Source organism: Galleria mellonella, unplaced genomic scaffold (assembly GCF_026898425.1).
Source record: "Galleria mellonella isolate WM207_F2 unplaced genomic scaffold, CSIRO_AGI_GalMel_v1 utg139, whole genome shotgun sequence".
NCBI lineage: Eukaryota > Metazoa > Arthropoda > Insecta > Lepidoptera > Pyralidae > Galleria > Galleria mellonella.
This window is the reverse complement of record NW_026441995.1, coordinates 3,756,749-3,779,363: the sequence shown is the minus strand read 5'-3', so window position 1 is coordinate 3,779,363 and position 22,615 is coordinate 3,756,749. Positions and strand designations below refer to the sequence as shown.

Genomic DNA, 22,615 nt, shown 5'->3' with positions numbered 1-22,615 from the left:
GTGGGATATGGCGTGAATTTACTGGGTACAGAGGAATAACATCTGAGTCCTCAGGAATGGCAACGCATGGGGGGTATCATGGGCGAAACAGTATACTCTGTTATGTCCATGGTATTGCTCATGTCTATAGGCGACGGTTACCACTTTCCATCAGGTGGGCCGTCAGCTTGTTTGCCATTCTAAGATGTATAAAAAAAAATAGTAGAGCAGTTGATATTTATTTATTTTGCAATTTATTGCACCATTTGCTAAAATAATAATTACAGTAAGTTTTATTATGATATGATACAAAAAGCGGTCTATCGCTAAGCAATTTTTTTTAACACTCGGTAAACGAGTATACGGCTCACCTGATGGTAAGTGACTACCGCCACCTATGAGCATCTGCAACACCAGAGAAACGGCAAATATTGCCGGCCTTTTAAGAAAGTGTATGCTTCTTTCTTGAAGGTTACGATGTCGTATCGGTTAATAAATACTGCTACAATTTCTTAATAATAAAAGTTATCAATCTTAATATATAAAAATCCTCTGTGACGATGTTCGTTCTTGTTAATCCTCGAAACCACTCGACCGATTTTAATGTGTATTTTTTTGAGAGATGAGATAGTTTTTATCCCGATAAGTGATCTTCAATATTTTTATGAGGCAAAACAACGTCTTTCGGGTCAGTTAGATGTATAAGAAATGATAATACTGCGGTGTGGACAGTCACAAATTTGGTTCGCAACACTGATGAAGTCGCGTCTCGAATACGTGAGAGGCATGGCATGGCAGCATGCGATGTGATCTGTGATGAATAAAGCCCCAACGACCCCGGAATAAATATGGTCCATCTAAAATTTATGACTCTGTGCAATTCGGAAATTTCAGTTTTACGTATCTATATTTATTTTATTTATATAGACAATACCATAGAAAATTGGTTTGTTCGAAGTATATCTTATTCTATGTTAGCCTTTATCCGCGTATTCGAGATATATTTATTGAACTGAATAAAAAGTGCAAAATGTCACAATCATGGTGATTGGGAGAGTTGTTACATCGTCAAGAGGTAACAAACAAACAAACTTGCTTTCAAATTTTTACTAATTCTAATATAACTAAGTAAGAATGTATCGCATATCAGTTTTTAGAAAAAACCCTATTTTTATATAACCCACCTAAATCAAGTTAAATATAAAGCAACAAAGACAAAGATGTCGAACATTGTTTAACAGAAGTTTTTTTTTAGTAAGGTATCTAAAATATATAATAAATTTCCAAAGGCATTTAAGGAAATAGACAATTTAAATGTCTTTAAGAAAAAAGTGAAAGAATATTTGCTTTACATTACATGATTGTTATAATGATAAATATTAGACTAGACTAGATTAGATTATAACATTATTTTTATTACTACATAATATTATAACATTTTTTTATTATACACATTAAAACATATTAATTTTATATTGTACATGACGATATGATAGAATATGAAATAATGCATTTGTAAAACATATTTTTATCTAATGTATATATTATTCGTGGAATAAATTATTTATATATGAATTTGTTTTTTTTTTTGTTATTATTATCCAATTTATCATTTCTGAATAAGTCAATCTTTCCGTTACGCATTGTATTTTTTAAATCAGACATAAATATACAAATCCAAAACCATTAAACTCAATAGACGGTAAGGACACAGTGGTAGACTGTCGGCCGGAGCACAATGGTCTGCGGACAACGGGACTCTGGGACAGTACATAATAGGAACATTAACTGAGCATTTCCCATTAAACAACACGCTTCATAAAGCGAATTGTTGAGAGTTACCACTCGGAGCTGGCTTTGAAGAATCAGAGTCGATAACTGTCGATCTGCTTGTAAATAATTGACGACTAATATTTCCAGAACTACAATGCAAACAAGGAAGCTTGTTTATATTGATAAAAACATTTAATGATAACCATGGCTGCAGGGGGGGAAGGGATTGTTAATAATGGAGACTGAGAATTCCATTGCTAGCAATATACCCAACCAGGTCGACCTCTTTACGGTTCCCCCTGGAAACTATCATGGTTAATTCCTGATGAATTCATCATGATGGGCTAACTGGCCTGTTTTCATTCTCATCTATCACCCTTCACTGGTGCTCCGCCAACGTATCCCGTTAGCGCAGGCGGGGTTACCATACCATTTTCATCCATCAAAGAAAAAACCATGCCTGCATTGCAACCATGGCAGGCGGATTGGCAGCCTAACTGCAGTTGCCAACCCGCCTGCCAAGCGTGGTACTACTAGCAAAACCCCCCTTATGGGGAAGGCTTATGTCCAGCAGTAGACACTTAACAGCTAAAATAATAATAAAAAATACCTGCATTATGAAATTGTACGGACAGAGTACCAGTGAGGAATGATAGATGAGGATCAAATCATGTTAGTCGGTCCACCGTGATAGTTTCCATGGGGATCACATGAAGGTCACCCTGACGTTATTTTGCTAATATAAATCTTCTCCTTCAATAATATAAGTCCTTGTAATTGTATCTTTCGCTGATATATTGTGTTTTGTTTCCAAAATTATTTCTGAAGATCCTAAACATGGAAAAAAGAAATGATACATTTTATTCTTACCAAGTCATCCCACGAAGGATTACTTTTATTGTGCATTAAATGGTAATGTAATAAGAAGTGATTGTAGTAATTATATATTAAATATTGTCAAGCAAAAATAAACTTATTTGCCGTCCACTTAACGTTTCCACATTACTGAGAATCGTGATTCCGTTTGTTGTTGCTTTGTCGCCATTTGTTACACTCTGTAATCAGGCGGATTCCGGCACTAACAGGTATATTTTTGCTTTTTAATACATGATCCAATCATCGTTCTAATATTCAGCCTCTTGTTATGTCTGTGCTACTGTTCATGTCTATAGACGACACTTACCACTTTTCATTAGATAAGTCGTCAGCTTATTTACCATTCTAAGTTGCGTAAAAAGATATTAAAGGCCGAATAGCTGCTTCAGCATAGAACTATTTATACGGTGAACTATTCCTTTGTATTATCAAAAGGCGACGCCAACACTACATCTCAAAAACATCAATTCTTCATTGGTCAACAATTTTACTCGTCTATGTCTGCATTCTTTAAAGAAAAACGGAGAAGCCAACTGTACGAATTAGATAGTACCTAGTTATTTTCCTATATTTTGCTTTTATTTATTTTATTTTTTATTTTAAAATAATCCACACCCACTCGTTCCAATTCATTTATTATTCAGTGGTCAGGTGTACACAATATACCAATCTACGCGAATCGATTAATATGCAAATGGCGGAGATTTTACATAATGTACCCACATATAGAGGTGTAATATATAAATGTAAATTAGCGTACACGGCTGACATAAAAGGGGAGGAAGCTTAATTAGTGATCGATAGCAATATCTAAGCCTATAATACCTACCTGTCTTTACATCGCCGGTGCGTGCGATGGATATTTGATTTAATGATATATTGTATTTGTATATAAAATAATATGTATTGGAAAATGTACCTAATACCTATAGATGTTATGTTATTAATTGCACTAATTTAGAAATTAAGGCAGAAAGAAAATTTTACAATATTATCCCTATAAAATTTCTTTAAAATTAGAGTCTGAACTCGATATTTCTGTAGTTACATTTTAATAGATTTCGACGCCAGCTACTGAAATCAAGAATCACCTTCTTGATTTCTTTAAATATCCAAAACAAAAAAGATCCAAACAGATTAAACAACATCAAATACAAGTAAAAAACAATCTATTCATGAACTTATAAGGAAGCAAAATCTTCAAAATAAAACACCCACTTTTTTCGTAATTTACTAAAAAATAATTATGTATACATGTTCACGACCATCATCCACTCTTTGAAATCAACTTCCAGCAGCAGTATTTTCGAACCGATCCAACATCATAATCTCCAAGAAAAGAGCATATTCCTTTTTAAAAAGCCGGCAGCACACCTGCAAAGCCTCTTGTGTTGCAGGTGATCCTGGACGGCGGTAGTCACTTACCATCAGGTGAGCCATATGTTCGTTTGCCCCCTGTGTTATAAAACAAAAAAAAATCAGTAGTTAAAAAAGACAGAGGCTGCTATTAGCAAGTATTGCTAGTTTGGATAATATTTTTTGTACACCACTGAGGTGGCAAACAAGCATACGACCCAAACGATGGTAAGTAGTTACCGTAGCCTATGAACACCTGCAATACCAGAAGATTAAAAAATAGATATAAAATTTTATATACCATTACTCTAGGAAGACAATCAACATTAAAAGATTTTAAAATTGTTTATAAATAACTAATCAATGAAACATCTAAATTAGATTCAATTAAAACAGCTAGTACAGATAACGAAAAAAATTTGTTATTCACGATTTAAAAAGTGAAAGTTTTTCACACTAATAGATTAACCATTCATGACAATCCGCTTAATTCAGTAAAAATACAAATAAAATTAAATCAAAAGTTATTTTAAGAATATTTAAAACTTAAAGAATTAAATAGAATAAATAGTGACATAATTTACATCACTGTGACCCTCTAATTGATTTCCGCTTAATTAAATATAACCTTGGACGAGGGGCAATTAACTTAATAAGGATTTCTCACTAACGGCCCCTTTTTGCTGATTAAAAAGTGAAACTGTTTAAAGGTCAAATTTTTCCTTAAAATAAGGACTGTTCGCCCTTATTTCTTTGACCTCTTTAATGTTGAATACTGAATTTAAAAATATAATAACTACACTAAGTGGATCGATAACGTAGAAAGAAAATGCCTATTATTATTTCTAATCTTTGGTATTTCAATTTTCTAGTAAATGAAATACTTAAGGATTATATTGCTTACCTATTCATTATATATATTACGTAAATGCATACCTTTAGGAATATATACATATATATACATTTATACATAAAATACTTATTTTATATATAAAAAATATGTTTTTTTTACTTTAAACCTTTTAGTCTATACTAATATTATTTCATTATAATATACAAGTTTCATTAAGGTGTTACATTAATATAATAAATATAATATTCGCTGTAATCCTCCATAAAGAATAAAATAATACAGATATAAATGACAATCTCAATTAATTGATAGGTACATTCAATTATTCTTTTTTCTAAATATTAAAAAATGTTGAAATAAAGTCTCACTATATTTAGTATTCATATAAACCTATATGGTTTTGATATTAGCATTGGTTATATTTGATTATATTGATTATTGGTTATATTGATAATAGAATATGATTTTCTGTAAATTTTTACTATTAATAAAACAATATTTACCCTTTAGACTGTAATAACCCATTTATTGTTAAGTTACGGCAATAAAAGATAACGTAATGGTATCTACGGCAGGTTATGCAAAACTCTCTCAGTGCAAATCTACCGGTAAAGTAATGCGAAATGGGGATTACATGAGTAGAATGCCTATTATTACTTAGAAGAAGAAAACACTGATTTGAAATTTATCTTTATAAATGAGAACACTTAATTTTTCACAGGATTTATTTTATATGATATTATTATAGTATACTATACTATAGATATATTATACTATTATAAAAAGATAGAGAGGGAGAAAGATTTTTTTTTTTTGTATATTTGTTTGTAATAGATTAGTAAAAAAAATCACAATCCGATTTTAAAACTTCTTTCACCTGTAAAAAGCTACATTATCAGCGAGTAACATAGGCTATATTTTATTACCTATTTTATATACTCATGTGAAACTGGACCGGTTAGCTAGTATTTGTATTTAAAAAATGGATATGTTATTAACAAAAAATTTAAAAATCCTTACAAAAATAACAATAACGTAAAACAGTGCATCAAAAATTTGTATATTTAAGCTAATTATAAATGCTAATTTATCTTTCTTGTAGTGCAAAGCTGGGACGGATAGCTAGTAAAGTATAAAATTTACAATTTGAATTTTTTTACACAAATTAACCCATTCGATTGTAAAGAATAATCACAGTTGACGAAATAATCGCATAATAATGCAATATCTGGACACAATTGTGTCATAAACCTATGCAAGTGACTTAATAACCTCTTGCTTTTGAAAATCGCTTGAAAAGAAGAAAACGAATTCCGTGCAAGAAAATCCCCTGATTTACTTTCAAATAATAAAATATACACACAATATTAAAATAATTTACTAATTCATATTCATGACATAATATTTATATCTCAGGATATAGGTATGTATTCAAACAGGAGATCCGGAATACACCATTATGCATTCCTATCAGACCGAATATCCTTATGCAAATGCAAACTCGAACTCTATGGTTACAGCACAATACTGCGTCACAAGTTTAAGGCAGTACACGGCACCAAATAATAATAATAAACACCAATCATAATAAACAAGCTTACCTTGTTGTGTGGCAACTACTGGCAAAACTCCCCAGTATGGGGAGCCTTGTGTTCAACACTGGACAATTAACGGCTGATATGATGACGATGACGCCTTATTATATACATACTAAAACGTCGCAGCAATATTAATACCGATTTACCTGATATATGTATATGTACAAGAATAACCGGTGGCACGTTCCTAAGATATGGCGATTCGATACCTCTGTGTGAATGACGCTTAGGGATATATAGTGGTACCTCAACATACGAGTTTAATTCGTACCGTAACCTTGCTCGTATGTCAAATTGCTCGTATCTCAAAGCAATTTTCCCATTGCAATTAATTGAAATGCCATTTACTAAAATTAGTCTGACTTTCAAATTCTTATGTGCACCGCAATATAATTATATTGTTTCTCAGTGAGTTTCTCAGAAATGCAAAAATATAATATTCTCGCGTCATCACAATGGATCGAATCTATGAATAGACTTCAAATAAATATGTATCATTTGTCAGAATTCCAAATCTACTTAATCCGGGGAATATTGAATTGAATTACTTGTAACACTGATAGAGTGCTTTGTTTTGTTTCAAAAATAATACATGTCAACAAAAACTTACCACTGGAAAACTTACCATTTTATGAAACGTTTCTTATTTAGATATATGTATACATATGTCAAACTGTTTATAATTACTCTTCTATATTCAAAGATTGCCTGGAAGGGATCGCTCTTAGCGATAAGCTCACCCATTATTTTCTTAGTGTATATTTTCTTGTTATTGTTTGTATTTATAATATTTTACTATGGCAATGTTATGGAGAAAACAATAAAAGTCTATCTATTTATCTATTTATATGATCTTATTGCTTAATACGAAGTGAATTACTCTGATTTTTTCCTGTCTTTTTCGATCCCAAATAGTACATGTATATCAAATATTGATTGGTTAAGGTAATTAAAGTACTAAAATGTATCAAACAAACAAACTTACTTTCAAATTTATAATATTCGTAAGTATTGCCTTATTGACCAGATGGCTTGGTATAAAGATTTATTTAAAAAATTCTATTTCTTGTACTGGTGTATTTATTGTATACTAGTTTTAATGGTCTCTTATGACATACTGAATTAAAAAGTATTGGTAACATTTTTATTTTTAATCCCTCGCCATATTAAAATAATTAAATATTCTTTTTATATATATTTTTTTTTATTTATCTATCTATACTAATATAATAAAAGTAAAGAGGGTCTTCGTTTGTTGGAACTTTCACGATACAAACACGAAAGAAACTGTGAGATGCAACTAGTATAGAACATAATGATAATCTATCTACCATTCCGCTCGTAATGTCCTTTGACTCAACCACAAATGATTTAAACTTAATCCTAATCTAAATCATTTGTTAACTAAACATCATAATTTTTAGTCAATATGAATTTACTGTAGATATTTGAACAATGTACACCGAATTATGATAATTACATTATCGCCGCCGGTCGTTAATTTGATGAAATCCGAGAGACAACAAACGAGTATAAATCCCATTCATTTCCTTTGCCCTCTTTAGACGATTCCCCTCTATAAACGCTTCCACTCAACTTTTTCTTAATTAAAAACAACGTCTTATTCAACTTAATCAAGTTCCATTAAGGAAACCTTGCAAGAGACAGCCCGTCCGGCTACTTCACGAATTCGTGATGTCGGTACATACTACTTTACAAACTCAGTACATGAATTTGAAATGAAAACATTTTATGGTTTTGTGAATGAAAGATGAAAGAAATAATTAAGAAGATATCTGTGTTTTTATGTTTAGGCACAATGTGAAAAATAAAAAAAAAAATTTGTAGTTTACAATGAAACTAGTTACAATCTACGACTTTGTCCGTATGATCAGAATATAGTTATTTACTAACATAACATAGTGTACCTATGTCCTTCTCTATCTGAAATACTAAGTGTATACCACCATAAGAATTAGTATCTATCTTTATCTATACATATATATATATTTTAGACAGTTAATCAATATTTTCAAGTAAGTTTCCAAACAATTTTCAATTAGTCCCAACCGAGATAACTGCGCTGACAATAGAAATTACAATAAACGGGCGAAGTTGCCAACAATTTAATTTCTGAGATCCGCCTCCAATAACATCACTGAAATAAAGATTCGTTTACACTTATCAAATATCAAGATAAAACTCCCGCCAATTTCTTTAATTTTGTTTTGTATGCATAAATAAAATTGGATATTGGAAATTTTTAGAAACATGAGATTGAAGAAAATTATTCTTGATACATAAGACAAAGTAAACCATAAATAAAAAAAAACAAAAGTGTTCCAAATTTAAAAATAAAATATGAGTCATGTGTATACTTGCTGTGTGCTCGTAATTAATCCTAACGTGATCCTAACAGACTATTCCAAAATCTTTGCTAACAGATCACTCACAAATTAGGTCCTCTTTCTACGAGAATAGAATAGAATAGAAAATCATTTATTCAAATAAACTTACATTGAAGCACTTTTGAACAGTCATTACATTTTTTTTAATCTAATCAAAGAACGACAAGAAACTTGCGTGTTGCTCTTTTAAATAATTTTATTATTACTTTACATTTTTAAGTTTAAGTGTGTGAATACAAACCACCAATTAGCTAGATTACTACATATACCATAGACGTAATACAATAGGAGACAAACTCAATATTCTCCATAGATTGATAACAATATCTGTATCCTCTTTTATAATTTCCTGTGATTATAAACTATTTTTCTTTTTTAGTTAAACAAATTTTTGATTTCTATGTTTACAAAAAGCAAAAAAATTAAAAGTTATTCTCTATATTCTTACACAAAAATTACACACAAAACAATTTGAAGTTAAAATTTAAATACATAAAAACAAGTATATTTTTCTACTAGCTACTTTAATCATGACAAAATTTATATTCGACCAATATGAAAGTAAATAGATCTTATTGCTTTTAAAATAATTATTAAAATAAATTCATAATTTACAAAAGAAATATAGGAGCATTGAGATTCTGCTCCTTTTATAATCGCTTACAAATTAATAGGTACGTATATTTTTTATATTTTCATATAATAATACCTTTTCAAATCCTAACTTTGAGAAACTGAACCATTAAATATGATGTAAGTGTAGGTAATTACTCTTTACCTTGTCTGTACTTATGCGACATACGTAAATATTATATATGTCCCTTGGCAACAGACAAAATTTTGTTTAGAACTCAGACACTGACATAAATTTAAAAGTAATACCAAATATTACAAAAGTTTCCCAAGAAACATATTTCTGCATCAATAACTTGCCACAAAGACGTGGCATTGCGGGCATGGAATGCTTATTATGAGCGAAAACCAAGTAAGTAGGTACTTTGTTACTTGTTCTTTCAAAGTTCACTTGTGGACTCTCAACTCATAATACATGTCATTTATTGCTAAGTAAAAATAAAAAGGATGGAACACAAGTTTATTTAGCTAATTTCAAATTTCTTTTAAAAAAACGCGCTTACGCGTATATTAATTTTTAAGATCATTAGAACAAAGACAATCATTATCAGCAAATCTGTAAATCCCATTTTTTTTAAATAAAGTTGAATTGAATCATCATCAGCCGTTAACAGTCCACTGATGAACAAAGACCTCTTTCTATTAGGGGATTTTACCAGTAGTTGCCATTAATTAAAAAACAAAGACAATATTTATCAATCATTAACTTTTTTAAACTTATTTTTTTTTTAAATACGTTATTTTTCAAACTCAATAAACTGGTTGTATAGATTTTATATAAACGTTTGCTTTTTCGAATTGACAAACGTATAAATTATTAAACGTACAATTGATTAAGAGCTTTGAAAAATTTACAATAATTTATTAAGCGTACAAATTAGATGGATCTGGAATTTTTTTATACTTCGGCCAGAAATAATAAATTAATCTCAAGAAAATGTAGCAATAATTGAATGCTCTTTAAATACACTGTTTTAATAATAAATCAAGACTTAAAATAGTAGTAGAGATTCACTCAGTAGCTATTCCTTATCTTCCTGCCCTTATACTACTTATTTATTTACACAAAGATTTGGCTTTAGGTTTTACAATCGGCTGCTACTATATCTGCCACCTACTGTATAGAGAAAAGGATTAAGGAAAAAGGAAGAATAAGGGATTATGTTATTTTTTATCTTTATTTTATCTTATCTTTATTTTATCTTTATTTTATCTTATCTTTATTCGGTCTCCTAGCAATTGTTACACTGATAAGATTTAATATTAAAATTCTGTCTATTTATACTAAGTGTACAATTATTTTAAAGGAAACACAGCATGCTAATTAACAAATAAACAATAATATGGTATAACAATCTCTTGAGGTATTTGACATAGGTATAGTTTTTTAGATTCAATAGATGATTGCTTCACGTAAGTTTTAGCTATTCAAATTAACTGCAATGCTTTCCTATAGAAATATTGGGTAAAAGATCCTATAGATTTATAGGATAAAAGAAAAGTAAGACGCTGCAGTTGTATACGGGATACTAGTCAAAAACAACAGTGGATGGGAAGGCCCAGGTTGCATACCCATGTGCCCTTATTCTAGAATCAGACAGATCATTAGAAGAGAACATTAGGAGTTTTCATACATCACTATTAAGCGAATGATACTACATTCTGTATAACTATATATGGATGAATGAGATATGATCTTTGCTCATTTGCAGTAGAATGTTACATTAAAAATTCAAATTTCCCGCCATTATGCCAGCAGCTATTGCATTAAATAGTCATTAGCTTTGTCACTCAACGAGGGTTTGGTTTGAAAAATCTAATGTTTTTCTTGGTAGACAATATTATACTACATTAAGTAGATTGCGGATAGGTCATTGTATTTCCTGCACATTTGCAACGTATTAATTTATTGGATAATTCTATCTGTAAATACTGCCAAAACATTTTTTCTGATTTGGATCATATTTTTTTTGTTTGTCCTAAATTCTCACTTCAACGGTTACTTTTTATTTGTCAATGTCAAGATTTATTAAAATGTCAAAATATTCCTACTTCAGTGCAGGATCTACTAAAACATACCATTTTGTACCAAGAAATTTTTAATTATATTACTTCAACAATAGGTGAAATTTAAATATGTAATTGTAACCTATACTTTTCTACTTAACTTACTTTCTTAGTATATTATAATTAATTTATAACTATAATAATTTTTGTAATTTGTCTTGTAATTTTATATTGTTACCTTGTAATTGTTACTTTTTGGCTGATGGCTTTCGCCAAAGTCACAATAAATGAAAAAAAAAAAAATAGCTTTGTCACAACGTGGCCTCAAATAATTAATATTGTATATTTAAAAAAAAAAGATAATTATGGTAAACAACAACTTTACAACCACTAAGTTTTGTTTAAATCTGTAGAAATCTCAAATGATAAATGAACCGCTAAATTAGACTTAATAATAATTTCGTTCATCATTTAATCATATACTATTAAAAATATCGGCCTAAATCCACAGTATTACTTTTATCTGTACTTTCGTGTTTGTCCAAGATTCTAACAATATAATACATTTATTAAATATCTATTTTAGAAATAGTATTGCAACGAAATATTCCGAACAATTAAATGAAGATGCCATACAAATCAAAACAATAGAGCGCTCTATTGCTCGTATTGTTTACGAGTATAGATATAATTTACCGCCTTTCGCATAGTAGGTACGAAATTTAACAATGTTTCAGTGTAAACGATTCTGGATATTAATTAAAGTAACTTTTGTCCATTTTGTTCCCGAAATAGTTTTGACAATCCTTGATTAAGACTATATTACAGACAATTTTTTAAAGGTAAACGCCAGAAAGATTGAATTAGCCTTAATAAATGCCTTGAAAATTGCATATTATATACAATAAGCCATTCGTGTTTCTACCGTGAAGCAGTTGTGTTTACATGGCTATGTTTCAGTTTGATGGGTGGAATATAGCAGTGAATTTACAGGGTACAGAGGAATGTCACCTTCCTTCCCCAGGAATGGCAACGCATGGGGGATATCATTGGCGAAACAGTATACTCTATTATGTCATATATCATGTCTATAGGCGACGGTTACCACTTTCCATTAGGTGGGCCGTCAACTTGTTGGCCATTTTAAGTTGCATAAAAAAAAGCTAATAGGTTTTTAATGTATTTTATATAATTTTATTCCTTTTTTCTCAAACTACAATCACTACTTTACAGTCATCGGGTTAAAAACGGCAATTCCATTCACTGGTTAATCATAATATCTTCTGAACTATAAAATATACGACTTAAAATAATGTGCAAGTCGAAGATCTAAGTGGAAGACATAGTACTTCTGTGCAAAAACATATTATCCTACGATGTAGGCATCCACTTTAAAATTGGTTTCGAAAATATGATAATGAACACCGCTTAGGATGAGTATGTATTCTTTCGTAATCTATAAATTATCTGGTTCTCAAACTTGAACACATTTTATGTGCTACTTTTTATACAACTTCTTATAATAAACTAGGTACCCACCTGAAAAAAATGGTAACTATCACCTGTAAATAAAGATCTATACGAGAAACCACACAAAAATATCTGGGGATATAATTCAAAACACCCACACTTTTCTAAATTAGCCCTACCGAGAATCCAAATCTATGACCTCTTTTATACAATGCAACGTGCCGTCTATCCTGTATATTATAGCAGACAAAAAAGTATAAGGAAACCTTATTATTGGAGCTTGTAATATTTTCCTTAAGCTTCAATCAGTTGAAATGACGGTTTTTCTCAGTCTGTTTATACTTAGAATATCAAATTTTGCTCAAACGATAAAAGATAACAAGCCTCCAAAAATGCGGGTCCTCTCAAAGTAAAAAGATAAAGTTAACAAGGTACAAAAATAGCAAGCATCGCTAAGGCTTATTCGGGCGTGAACTACACATTTATTAAGCTTATATATAACAATATAGCCTGTAAAGTGAGGGGTATATATATATATATATATATATATATATATATATATATATATATAGCGACAAACAAGCAAGTGGTAAGTGATAACCGCCGCCCATAGACAACCGCAACATCAGAGAAATTGCATATATGCATAAAATCCGCAAGCCTTTTAAGAAGGATCATGCATATATACATCGTTATTACTTAATAAAAAGTATAAATATTGTCAAAATAACGTTCATATTTTAATAATATTATTATTAGCATTAAATACATTTGAGTATTTTAATCGCCGCCATTTTGCGCGGGCTTTGGATGACGACAGTTATTTCATATATATTTTCAGATTTAATTGCTATACAGATCATAGAAGAAGCTATTTTTAACTTAGTCTGTGATCTTTTTGTACTGTCCTGAGCCTAAACGCAATGATACTGTTATTTTAACCATTAACGGCAAACTTTGATACATAATTTTCAATAGAAAAAATTGGCTCCATTTTAGATGAACATAATTTTAAACATTTTTAAATCATAATGAAAATTGATACTGATAAAGTTGATGCGTGGATGGTGACATTATTTTCGCTTCGACCAATAATGAAGGGTTTCACGTATTTTATTTTCCCGTGCTTATTTTGCAAGTGGTATTTAATATATAATGCAATTAAATACGAAGTGAATAACAAAAAAGTTTAAATATAGATATAATGTCTAAACAATAAATAATAATCGGGAAAAAATATTTCTAACAATTTTAAATCATATGCATATTCCATATCGCAAATTGTTGTCAACTTAAATACATTTTACTTATTCCCGAACCACCTTGCTTATATAAATATAAACAAATATTGCTTATATAAATATTGATTAGTCAATTAGAATTATTTTGTTTAATTCTGCTATCAGTAGTATACGTGCGAATGCATCACTGCTCGGAGACTAATGTTGACCTTTTGGCGTTCAAACTGAATATTCGCCGAATGATCAACACTAGGCTCCAAGCAGCGATCTATTAATTTGAAACACGTGACACAACATATGCGTAAAAAGAATAACGGTTGAAGATTGATGACTAATATGAAAGGTCATAAAACTTTTACTAATAATAACAGCAGTCAATTTTCAAATGTTAGCAGTCGCACTTATACAAATAGTAACGGAATTAAATCATTCTAATTGATTAAACAGTTATATGGACTTCCGTAAAATAATACCTAGTTCACTAAAATATTTCTAACAAAGTCAACCGACCGCATAAACTGATTCATTGGTGCTCTGCACACTTAATTACATAAACCCCAGAAACTGCTGCAGTCAGCTAATCCATACTCGTGTGTTGTAAGCTCTCCGCGTACTCGACAAGTTGGAAACGGTATACTGTGTAGTAATTTAATAAGATTAGAGGGGCCCCTTCTAGTTATGTTTATCTTTGGACTTTAACTCGCTAATTTTCAACCTAATTAGTGCGATTTACAGCCTATCACTACATAGTATAAAACAAAGTCACTGTCGCTGTCCGTCCGTCCTTATGTATGCTTAAATCTTTAAAACTACACAACGGATTTCGAAGTGTTTTTTTTTTATAATATATAGAGTGATTCAAGAGGAAGGTTTATATGTATAATACATGCATAATATTGCAGAGAAACACTGATAAATTTAGAGATTTCTAATGTGATGTCGTAAATAAACATATTTTTTGCGCTTACATTACAAACGCTGGCTGAACCACACGAGATAAATCAAAATAATGTACTACAGTATTGTACACCTTAAAAAGGTCAACAAAAAAGTCCGCGATGGTATATGTCTATCTCTTAAGGATAACCCACAATAGCCATTTTTTATTCTTTACATTTTACGGGGAAAAATAGCTTATTTACGAAGTGATTTTAAGCAATACACCATTAATTTTTATCCAATTAAGTACCTTAACTACATTGTTCATTTAATATAGATCAATATGGCCCTTTACAGCATGTAATTTAAATGATTATTTCCGGAGATATTACAGATTTAAAATACAGGGACATAGCGGTGCGGCATTGCATCCTTGCGAAGCCGGGGCGGGTCGCTAGTAAAATATAAAACCTATAAAAATGTAATATACCTATACGTATATAAGCTAAATCACTTATAGGATATGTAGATAGCCAAATAGAGGAGAATAGAGAGCCGAAACCACTCTTTTCAACCCATTTCAAATAGGAGGAGATTCTCAATTCGTTTGTATTTTTTTTATGATAATATTATTTATTTTATTTGTTAAAAATGTTATTGCCATATTGTTTTGAACACTTTTGAAGTCTGTTATGCTCGTTCAATTCTAGATTTCACCACAATTATAAAATATTCTTTGCAATATGTTTATTTATTTAACTCTTTATTGCACCAGAAACATAAAATATATAATGACAATTAAACAATTAAAATGAAATACAGTAGCATAAAGTATAGGTTTAAATATAAACATAAAGATACAAAAGGCTTTATCGCTAGAACAATCTCTTATAGACAATCTTTGGTTAAAGAAGAACAAATAGAAATGAGTAAATGACGCAAAAGTGAATTAATAATTTTTCCCTGCATAAAATACAAAAACCTATAATGCACAAAAACATAATATTCTTGGTCCTCTCTAGTTGAATAGTGTATTTTGAAAAGGAGATATTTTGTTTGTGATTGCATGATCTACAATTATATATGGCGTTTCCTTTTTATCATTCTTTCATTTCATTTAATAAAATCTACCAACTTTTATTCAATTTACGCCAATTGAGGCCTATAAAATCAAAAGCAGCTAAACATTTTTACTCTGTACCCAAATATAAAGGGAGTTCTATTAATTAAAATTCCAATTATTAGTAATATTCTATTTTTTTTTTTCAATCTCGTTTAAAATAAGAATATCGTTTCATATCCTTGACAAAATCTAAGTTTTTTGTAGTATCCTGAACATTTGACAGATTCGGATTTAGTTGTCTTTGATTTTATAGGCTTCAATTTGTCTTTGTCTAACAAAAATGGCTGTACGTACCTACAGTTAATGTAGGCGATAGCATACACCTACCATCACTTTCCACTATATAATTCATAACTTTATATACATACCAATGGTATACAAATATCTAGTGACTGTAATTTTTATACATTACAATGCATTAAAAGACTTTCATAAATTAATATATATGCCAGGAAAAGCATAAAGCGTGAATATTTTACAGACCAAATACACGAACATTATATGCAAATAAGCAACAATTGTGCTACGTTACCTACTATTATAGAAATTACTCATTTCTAATGCATGCTTTGATGAGGACTTTATTTTATTTCATCAAGATAATAAAATAATTTGAGGTACAATACCTACTTATTAATATAATAAAATTGTCATTAAGCGATGTCTGTATATTAATAATATTAAAAAAAATGATATAAAGCAATAGAAGTTAAAACAAAAAATTTTGGAAATTTTTAAAATTGATAGGTTAACTAATCTGTCTTTTCTTTCTCACTGATCATCCCTCACTGGTGCACCGCCAGCGTATACCTTTAGCGCTTGAGAAGTTACTACTCCATTATCATCCGTTAAAAAAAATTGTACTTAAATAAAACTATTGCGAAACCAAAATAAATATTAAAATTACGAAACGTTTCCATTTACCATTAAGATAATGGACGATCAACAGAACAAATAATATTAGAATATCATCAGCTTGTATCAGTTACAGGAATATTTCATGCTTATAAAATTCAATTATGGAGACTCACCTCTCTCACATTTTAACAATTTACTACAAGTTTTAATATCATTGATACAGTAAAAAAAAATACGTAATTGAATGTACACTTTGCCGATATAATTGAAACGGCATAACCGTAAAAAATACACATAAACGGTTTTTCAATAACTTTATATTTATAGCAGGCTATATCTCAGTACGTGCCAGACATGCACGGCGTAAACGGATTATGTGTTATTAACAAATGTTGCATTTTAATATTTTTTGTTTCAGACACTGAATTGTCAGACACAGATTATACTGTGTACGTGGGCCAGTGGACTGACTGCACAACTCAGGAACCAGGCGAACACGCTGCTAAGTCTATTGAAATGTAAATATATTTATTTGACTTTACTATCCATTAATATAAACGCAGAATTTTATAAAATAAAACAGTGTACAGTAAATAATAGATACATTACACGGTTTTTTTTTTTATTCGACATTAAATGGCAAACGATACCAATAGACCTGGATAACATCATAGATGTCACAATATACACTGTGCCTCATATTTTGTCATTCCTAATAGCTAAGGTGTTATCTTACCCTTCGCGGTATGGTCCCGGCATACAATAAGCCATTCCTTTCTTTTCCGTACGTGTCCTAAGAGGCGACTAAGGGAATTTAATGACCGAGAGATGGACAGGAGTGTTCCTCTTAAAACATCACTAAAGCCTAACTGCGGTTGCCAACCCGCCTGCCAAGCATGGCAACTACTAACAAAACCCCTCCAAAGAGGAGATCTACGTTCAACAATGGACAGCTAATGATAGTCTTCAAGGTGAAACACAACCATGCAAGCACAGCTACTAGACGACAGAAACACGAGTACCAGTAGAACAGAAGCAATGATTGATCATTTATTTAGTTCTTATTTATACATTTATTCAGTTTAATGTATAAAAATATACTAAAATATATATAAGACCTATAAAAGCAGAACTGTCGTATTTTTTTTTAATATCTTTATTATTTTTCTGTAACATTTCAGGTACAACATACAAAAAGAGCCTGACTCGTTGGTTTATACACCACGGCTCGGCCTGCAGCGCCGACAGGTCCAGTGTCGAAAGAAAGACGGACGATTCGTCGAATCCATGTAAGTGTACATTTCTTTGATTACCTAATTTTTGAAAATCGTTCACTGGCCATCAATAATCCTGTAATAGTACTATAACTATCCAGAAGAAATTGCTACTATTTTTACTGGATGTAATATAAATTGTCAACATTTTTTACCACCTGTCATAAATTATTATATTGTTATATTTTTGTATTTTATATTTTGATTATAGAACATTAATAAAAACGACTATAGAGTTTTTACAATACCTACTACATATAAAACTGAACATTTTTCCAAAGAAATATGCGTTGTAAAACGAGATATAATTTTGAAACCGCTCATATTAAAGTTTAGCAATATTCCGCGGTTTCTCTCGCGTGAAGCAGTACCTTATATGCTAAGTTAAGATATAACTAATCCGTGTACCAAACATTCACTTCTGTTCAGTAGTTTTTGCATAAAAGAGTAACAAACGTCCATCCATCCATCCTTAAAAACATCAGCATTTATAATATTAATAGAATTCCACAGCTAATGGAGTTTAAATCCAATTTAAGATTTCCAAAGGTGGGGTTACGCATTTAAAATTATTATTAAATAATTATGGATTCTAAATCGTTTATCGTTTTCTCACTTAAGTTTTTTTTGAGAAAAATGTTCAATCCACTGGTAGAACATTCCCTCAAAAGGGTATTAAATATTTTTATTTTACCCATACACGTATTATCGGTATTGTCGTCAAGATTTCATACCCATCTTAAAATTTTACTGCCACATATCTAGACCGATCGCGTGCATTCTTATGACATTACGAAACTGGGTCACTCGTGAACATTGATCGAGTACGTCGATTTTTATGCGAAAAATTGTCGCCGGGTTTATATAGCATCTTCTGTCCTATGGTGTTTTTTTTACGATATTGCTAGACAGCTATGATATCAAGTCACGTATGAAACTTATGTGAAAAGTTACGCCCAACTTAAAACCTTCGCGGGATGCTCGCTTTTTTCTTTTATTAGTTATTTATACATAAAAAAAAAAAACATGGAATCAAGTTTCGAAACTTTTGTTATTGGAATAAATACGTTTATAAAACAATATGGTTTCTTCCGTGTTATTCATTAAATTTATGAAAGATAAATAGGATAATCGTTATTTGCATGAAGTTTTTACAAGCTTTTTTTAACTTGCAATGTGTTTTACTTTGTTAGATCAAATCTTATAAGCTAATCTGGAACCAGTTCTTCCTATTTTTTTTTGCAATGTACAATTTAGATTTTTGTTAAACAAGCTGACGGCCCACCAAAGTGGTAACCGTCGCCTATAGACAACTGAGCAGTACCATGGACATAACAGAGTATACTTTTCTTCCATGATATATATGCGTTGCCATTCCTGAGGACTCAGGTGTTATTCCCCTGTACCCTGTAAATTCACGCCATATGCCATTCTTCAAACCTAAACACAGCCATGCATGTAGAAACACGAATGAGACAGAGGTCCCCAAGCAATCGACTTTTGTACAAAGTCTCCCTCTGATAATCTTATTTTTGTGTATATACCCGAAATTGGGAGGTCTCCTTTTGCCTTATATGAGACTCTTCTTATATATATCGTAATTTCTGGTGTAATTGTATGTTTTTCTGGCAATAAATATCTTGTATTCTATTCTATTCTTTAGTTATTGTGTCAATACCATATTAAATATTATGATATTATTAAAACAACCACGGTAAAACCACCATAAAAAATTATGGATGATGTATATTTTGTCCGTCCTCCTAATATAGTATATCAAATGAGAGAGCTCGAAGAATAAATATACACTTTTAAAAATAAAAAAGATTGTTTTTAAAAGTGTTTTAAGAGACTTGTTTTTATGTATCTACAATCGGGTGTTCTTCTATAATCAGATTGTCTCTAAGTAAAGATCAACATTGTAAGCGCAATCCACTACTCGCTGAAAATCATTTTATAAAGCCCTTCAAGCTCTTAAAATAAATTTATTAAAATTCCGTTCAATTATTTCAATATTCTTAGATGGGAAATAACGATTAAGTCGAAGAAGGTCAAAGATGAAGCTAACGAGCAATTTTATAATGATTATAAATAATATAATAACTACAATATTTAAAAAATAAATCAAAGCAATTTCTTTTTATTTGATATTATTAGAAAAATACTTGTACTTTTTCCAAAAAAAAAAATGGTATAACAAATACTTGGCCGGTTTCGTTGTTTAAGGCATTTAAAACTATATGCATTTGTTTTCTCCGTAGATATAAAATATGTACAGTTTCACGAAGTATCAACAACCACGATTATAAACATATGTTTTAGTTATGTTTTTAAAAAACCGCTCAATTTAAATAACCACATATTCACCCTTTAATTTCTTTCTTTCATCATAAATAGACTTCTGTCTGTTACCAAAAAATTTACTCACATGTTTGTATAATTTTTTCTATTACCAGGTACTGCGGCTCAGCCCTAGCTCGTATAGGCACAACCAGGGTCTGTGTGATGAAAGAAGACTGTTCTTTAGCTGAATGGTTGCCATGGCGACCACGTTCAGATGGTGCTCTTGTACGCATACGTAGATTAAAACAATTACCACAAGGTAAATATAAATTCCTTATGTTTATTTTAAAAATTTTGTGTTCCGAAGAGAAGAGAAAAAGAGAGAAGAAATTTCGAAATTAGGAAAAGATTTATTTCAATAATTTTACTATTTTTTTTTAATATTTAATAGGAATCAGTTAACTTGTTTATTGCTTATTTACTTATATAATTTATTGCTTATTAATAGTATATATAAAATTTTGAAAAGTATCGTTACTTGATTGTACAGCAATGCTGGTCTTCTAAGCAATCAACGAACCAATTGTACTTTCTTGTCATGTAACAACCAGCATTGGTAATATATTCCATATGCTCTATTAGGATTTTTTTAAAAAGAAATATAACTTGGTTTCCATTGCCCGAACATTCATATAAATATATAAAAAAAAAATTCATATCATATAAAATTCGATAGAAAACAGCATAAATATCTTCCTAGTTACTCAATAAATAAAAAACTTTGTTTTTTGCTAAAAAAAAATATGCTTTGTAACTAACACATATTAGCTTCATTTACTTTATTAAATATATATTGGTTCAAATCGAGACAGGTACTGGAAGGGAATGTGATGTAGTGGAGGAAGTGAGACCTGCCGTTTTGGAGCCGAGCGCGCACTGGGTTCCGGGGGAGTGGAGCCGATGCATGATTACCACCGAACAGCCTACGTTCTTCCACATACCACGTTAGTACTAATACTAGTTTTTATTCGCGAAATCACCCATATTACCGGAATATATTAATTAACCGGGATAAAAAGTAGCCAATAGGTATCCTTCTCTATGGTAAATATTATGGTAAATACTAAACCAGAAGCAGACTTTGTACAAAAGTCGTTTGCTTGGGTACCTCAGTCCCATTCGTGTTTCAACCGTAAAGCAGTTGTGTTTGCATGGCTGTGTTTCGGTTTGAAAGGTGAGATATGGCGTGAATTTACAGGGTACAGAGGAATAATACCTTAGTCCTCAGGAATGGCAACGCATGGGGGTATCATGGGTGAAATAGTATACTCTGTTATGTCCATAGTATTGCTCATGTCTATAAGCGACGGTTATAACTTCCCATCACGTGGGCCGTCAGCTTGTTTGCCATTCTAAGCTGTATAAAAAAAAACATTTGAGAGTGAAGGCGCTAAAATATGACAAATAAATAAAAAAACAAAGACATATTCACATATATAATATTGCTGTAGGTACTAAACTTACTTTTAACAATACTCATAATATTTATTGTGATATTAGTAAGAAATTAAATAATAGAATAGAAAATTTATAAGAGAAACTGCTTAACATAATGAATATTCAATGCCCAAAACACCGAATCTAGCAAGTTGACATTTTCAGGAAAATTTATGCTATGTAAATTTCTACTAAGAAAGGAATTTTATAAACACCCGTGGGATCAGAAGATAACGGGTTAGGCGTGAGGGAAATTCCGAAATTTTCTTGCGCTAATATAGTTCTAATAGTGAGCATTTTGTTTGTTCATGTTTGTTATACCTATAAACAACTACTACATTATTATGTCCACTCTTCTTCCACGACTGTCTAAAAAGGATTCTTTATACCACTGTAACTTCTAAATGCTCACTCTGCTAAACTGCTGCCTATCTTTCGACCATTAAGTTCCCTTAGTCGGGGGGAAAGGGATTGTTAATAATGGAGACTATAAATCCCATTGCTAGC

General features: G+C 30.6%; 1 protein-coding gene across 1 annotated transcript in view; it reads left to right on the top strand.

Annotated features, from left to right (window-relative positions):
* Positions 1 to 22,615, top strand: part of LOC113517946 (thrombospondin type-1 domain-containing protein 7A-like) — a 127,254-nt gene that overhangs the window by 82,049 nt on the left and 22,590 nt on the right. Inside the window, exons 3-6 of the mRNA XM_052903434.1 lie at positions 17,473 to 17,572; positions 18,236 to 18,343; positions 20,785 to 20,930; positions 21,484 to 21,615. Coding sequence (XP_052759394.1) covers positions 17,473 to 17,572; positions 18,236 to 18,343; positions 20,785 to 20,930; positions 21,484 to 21,615 — 486 coding nt within the window. The remainder of the gene's footprint in view (positions 1 to 17,472; positions 17,573 to 18,235; positions 18,344 to 20,784; positions 20,931 to 21,483; positions 21,616 to 22,615) is intronic.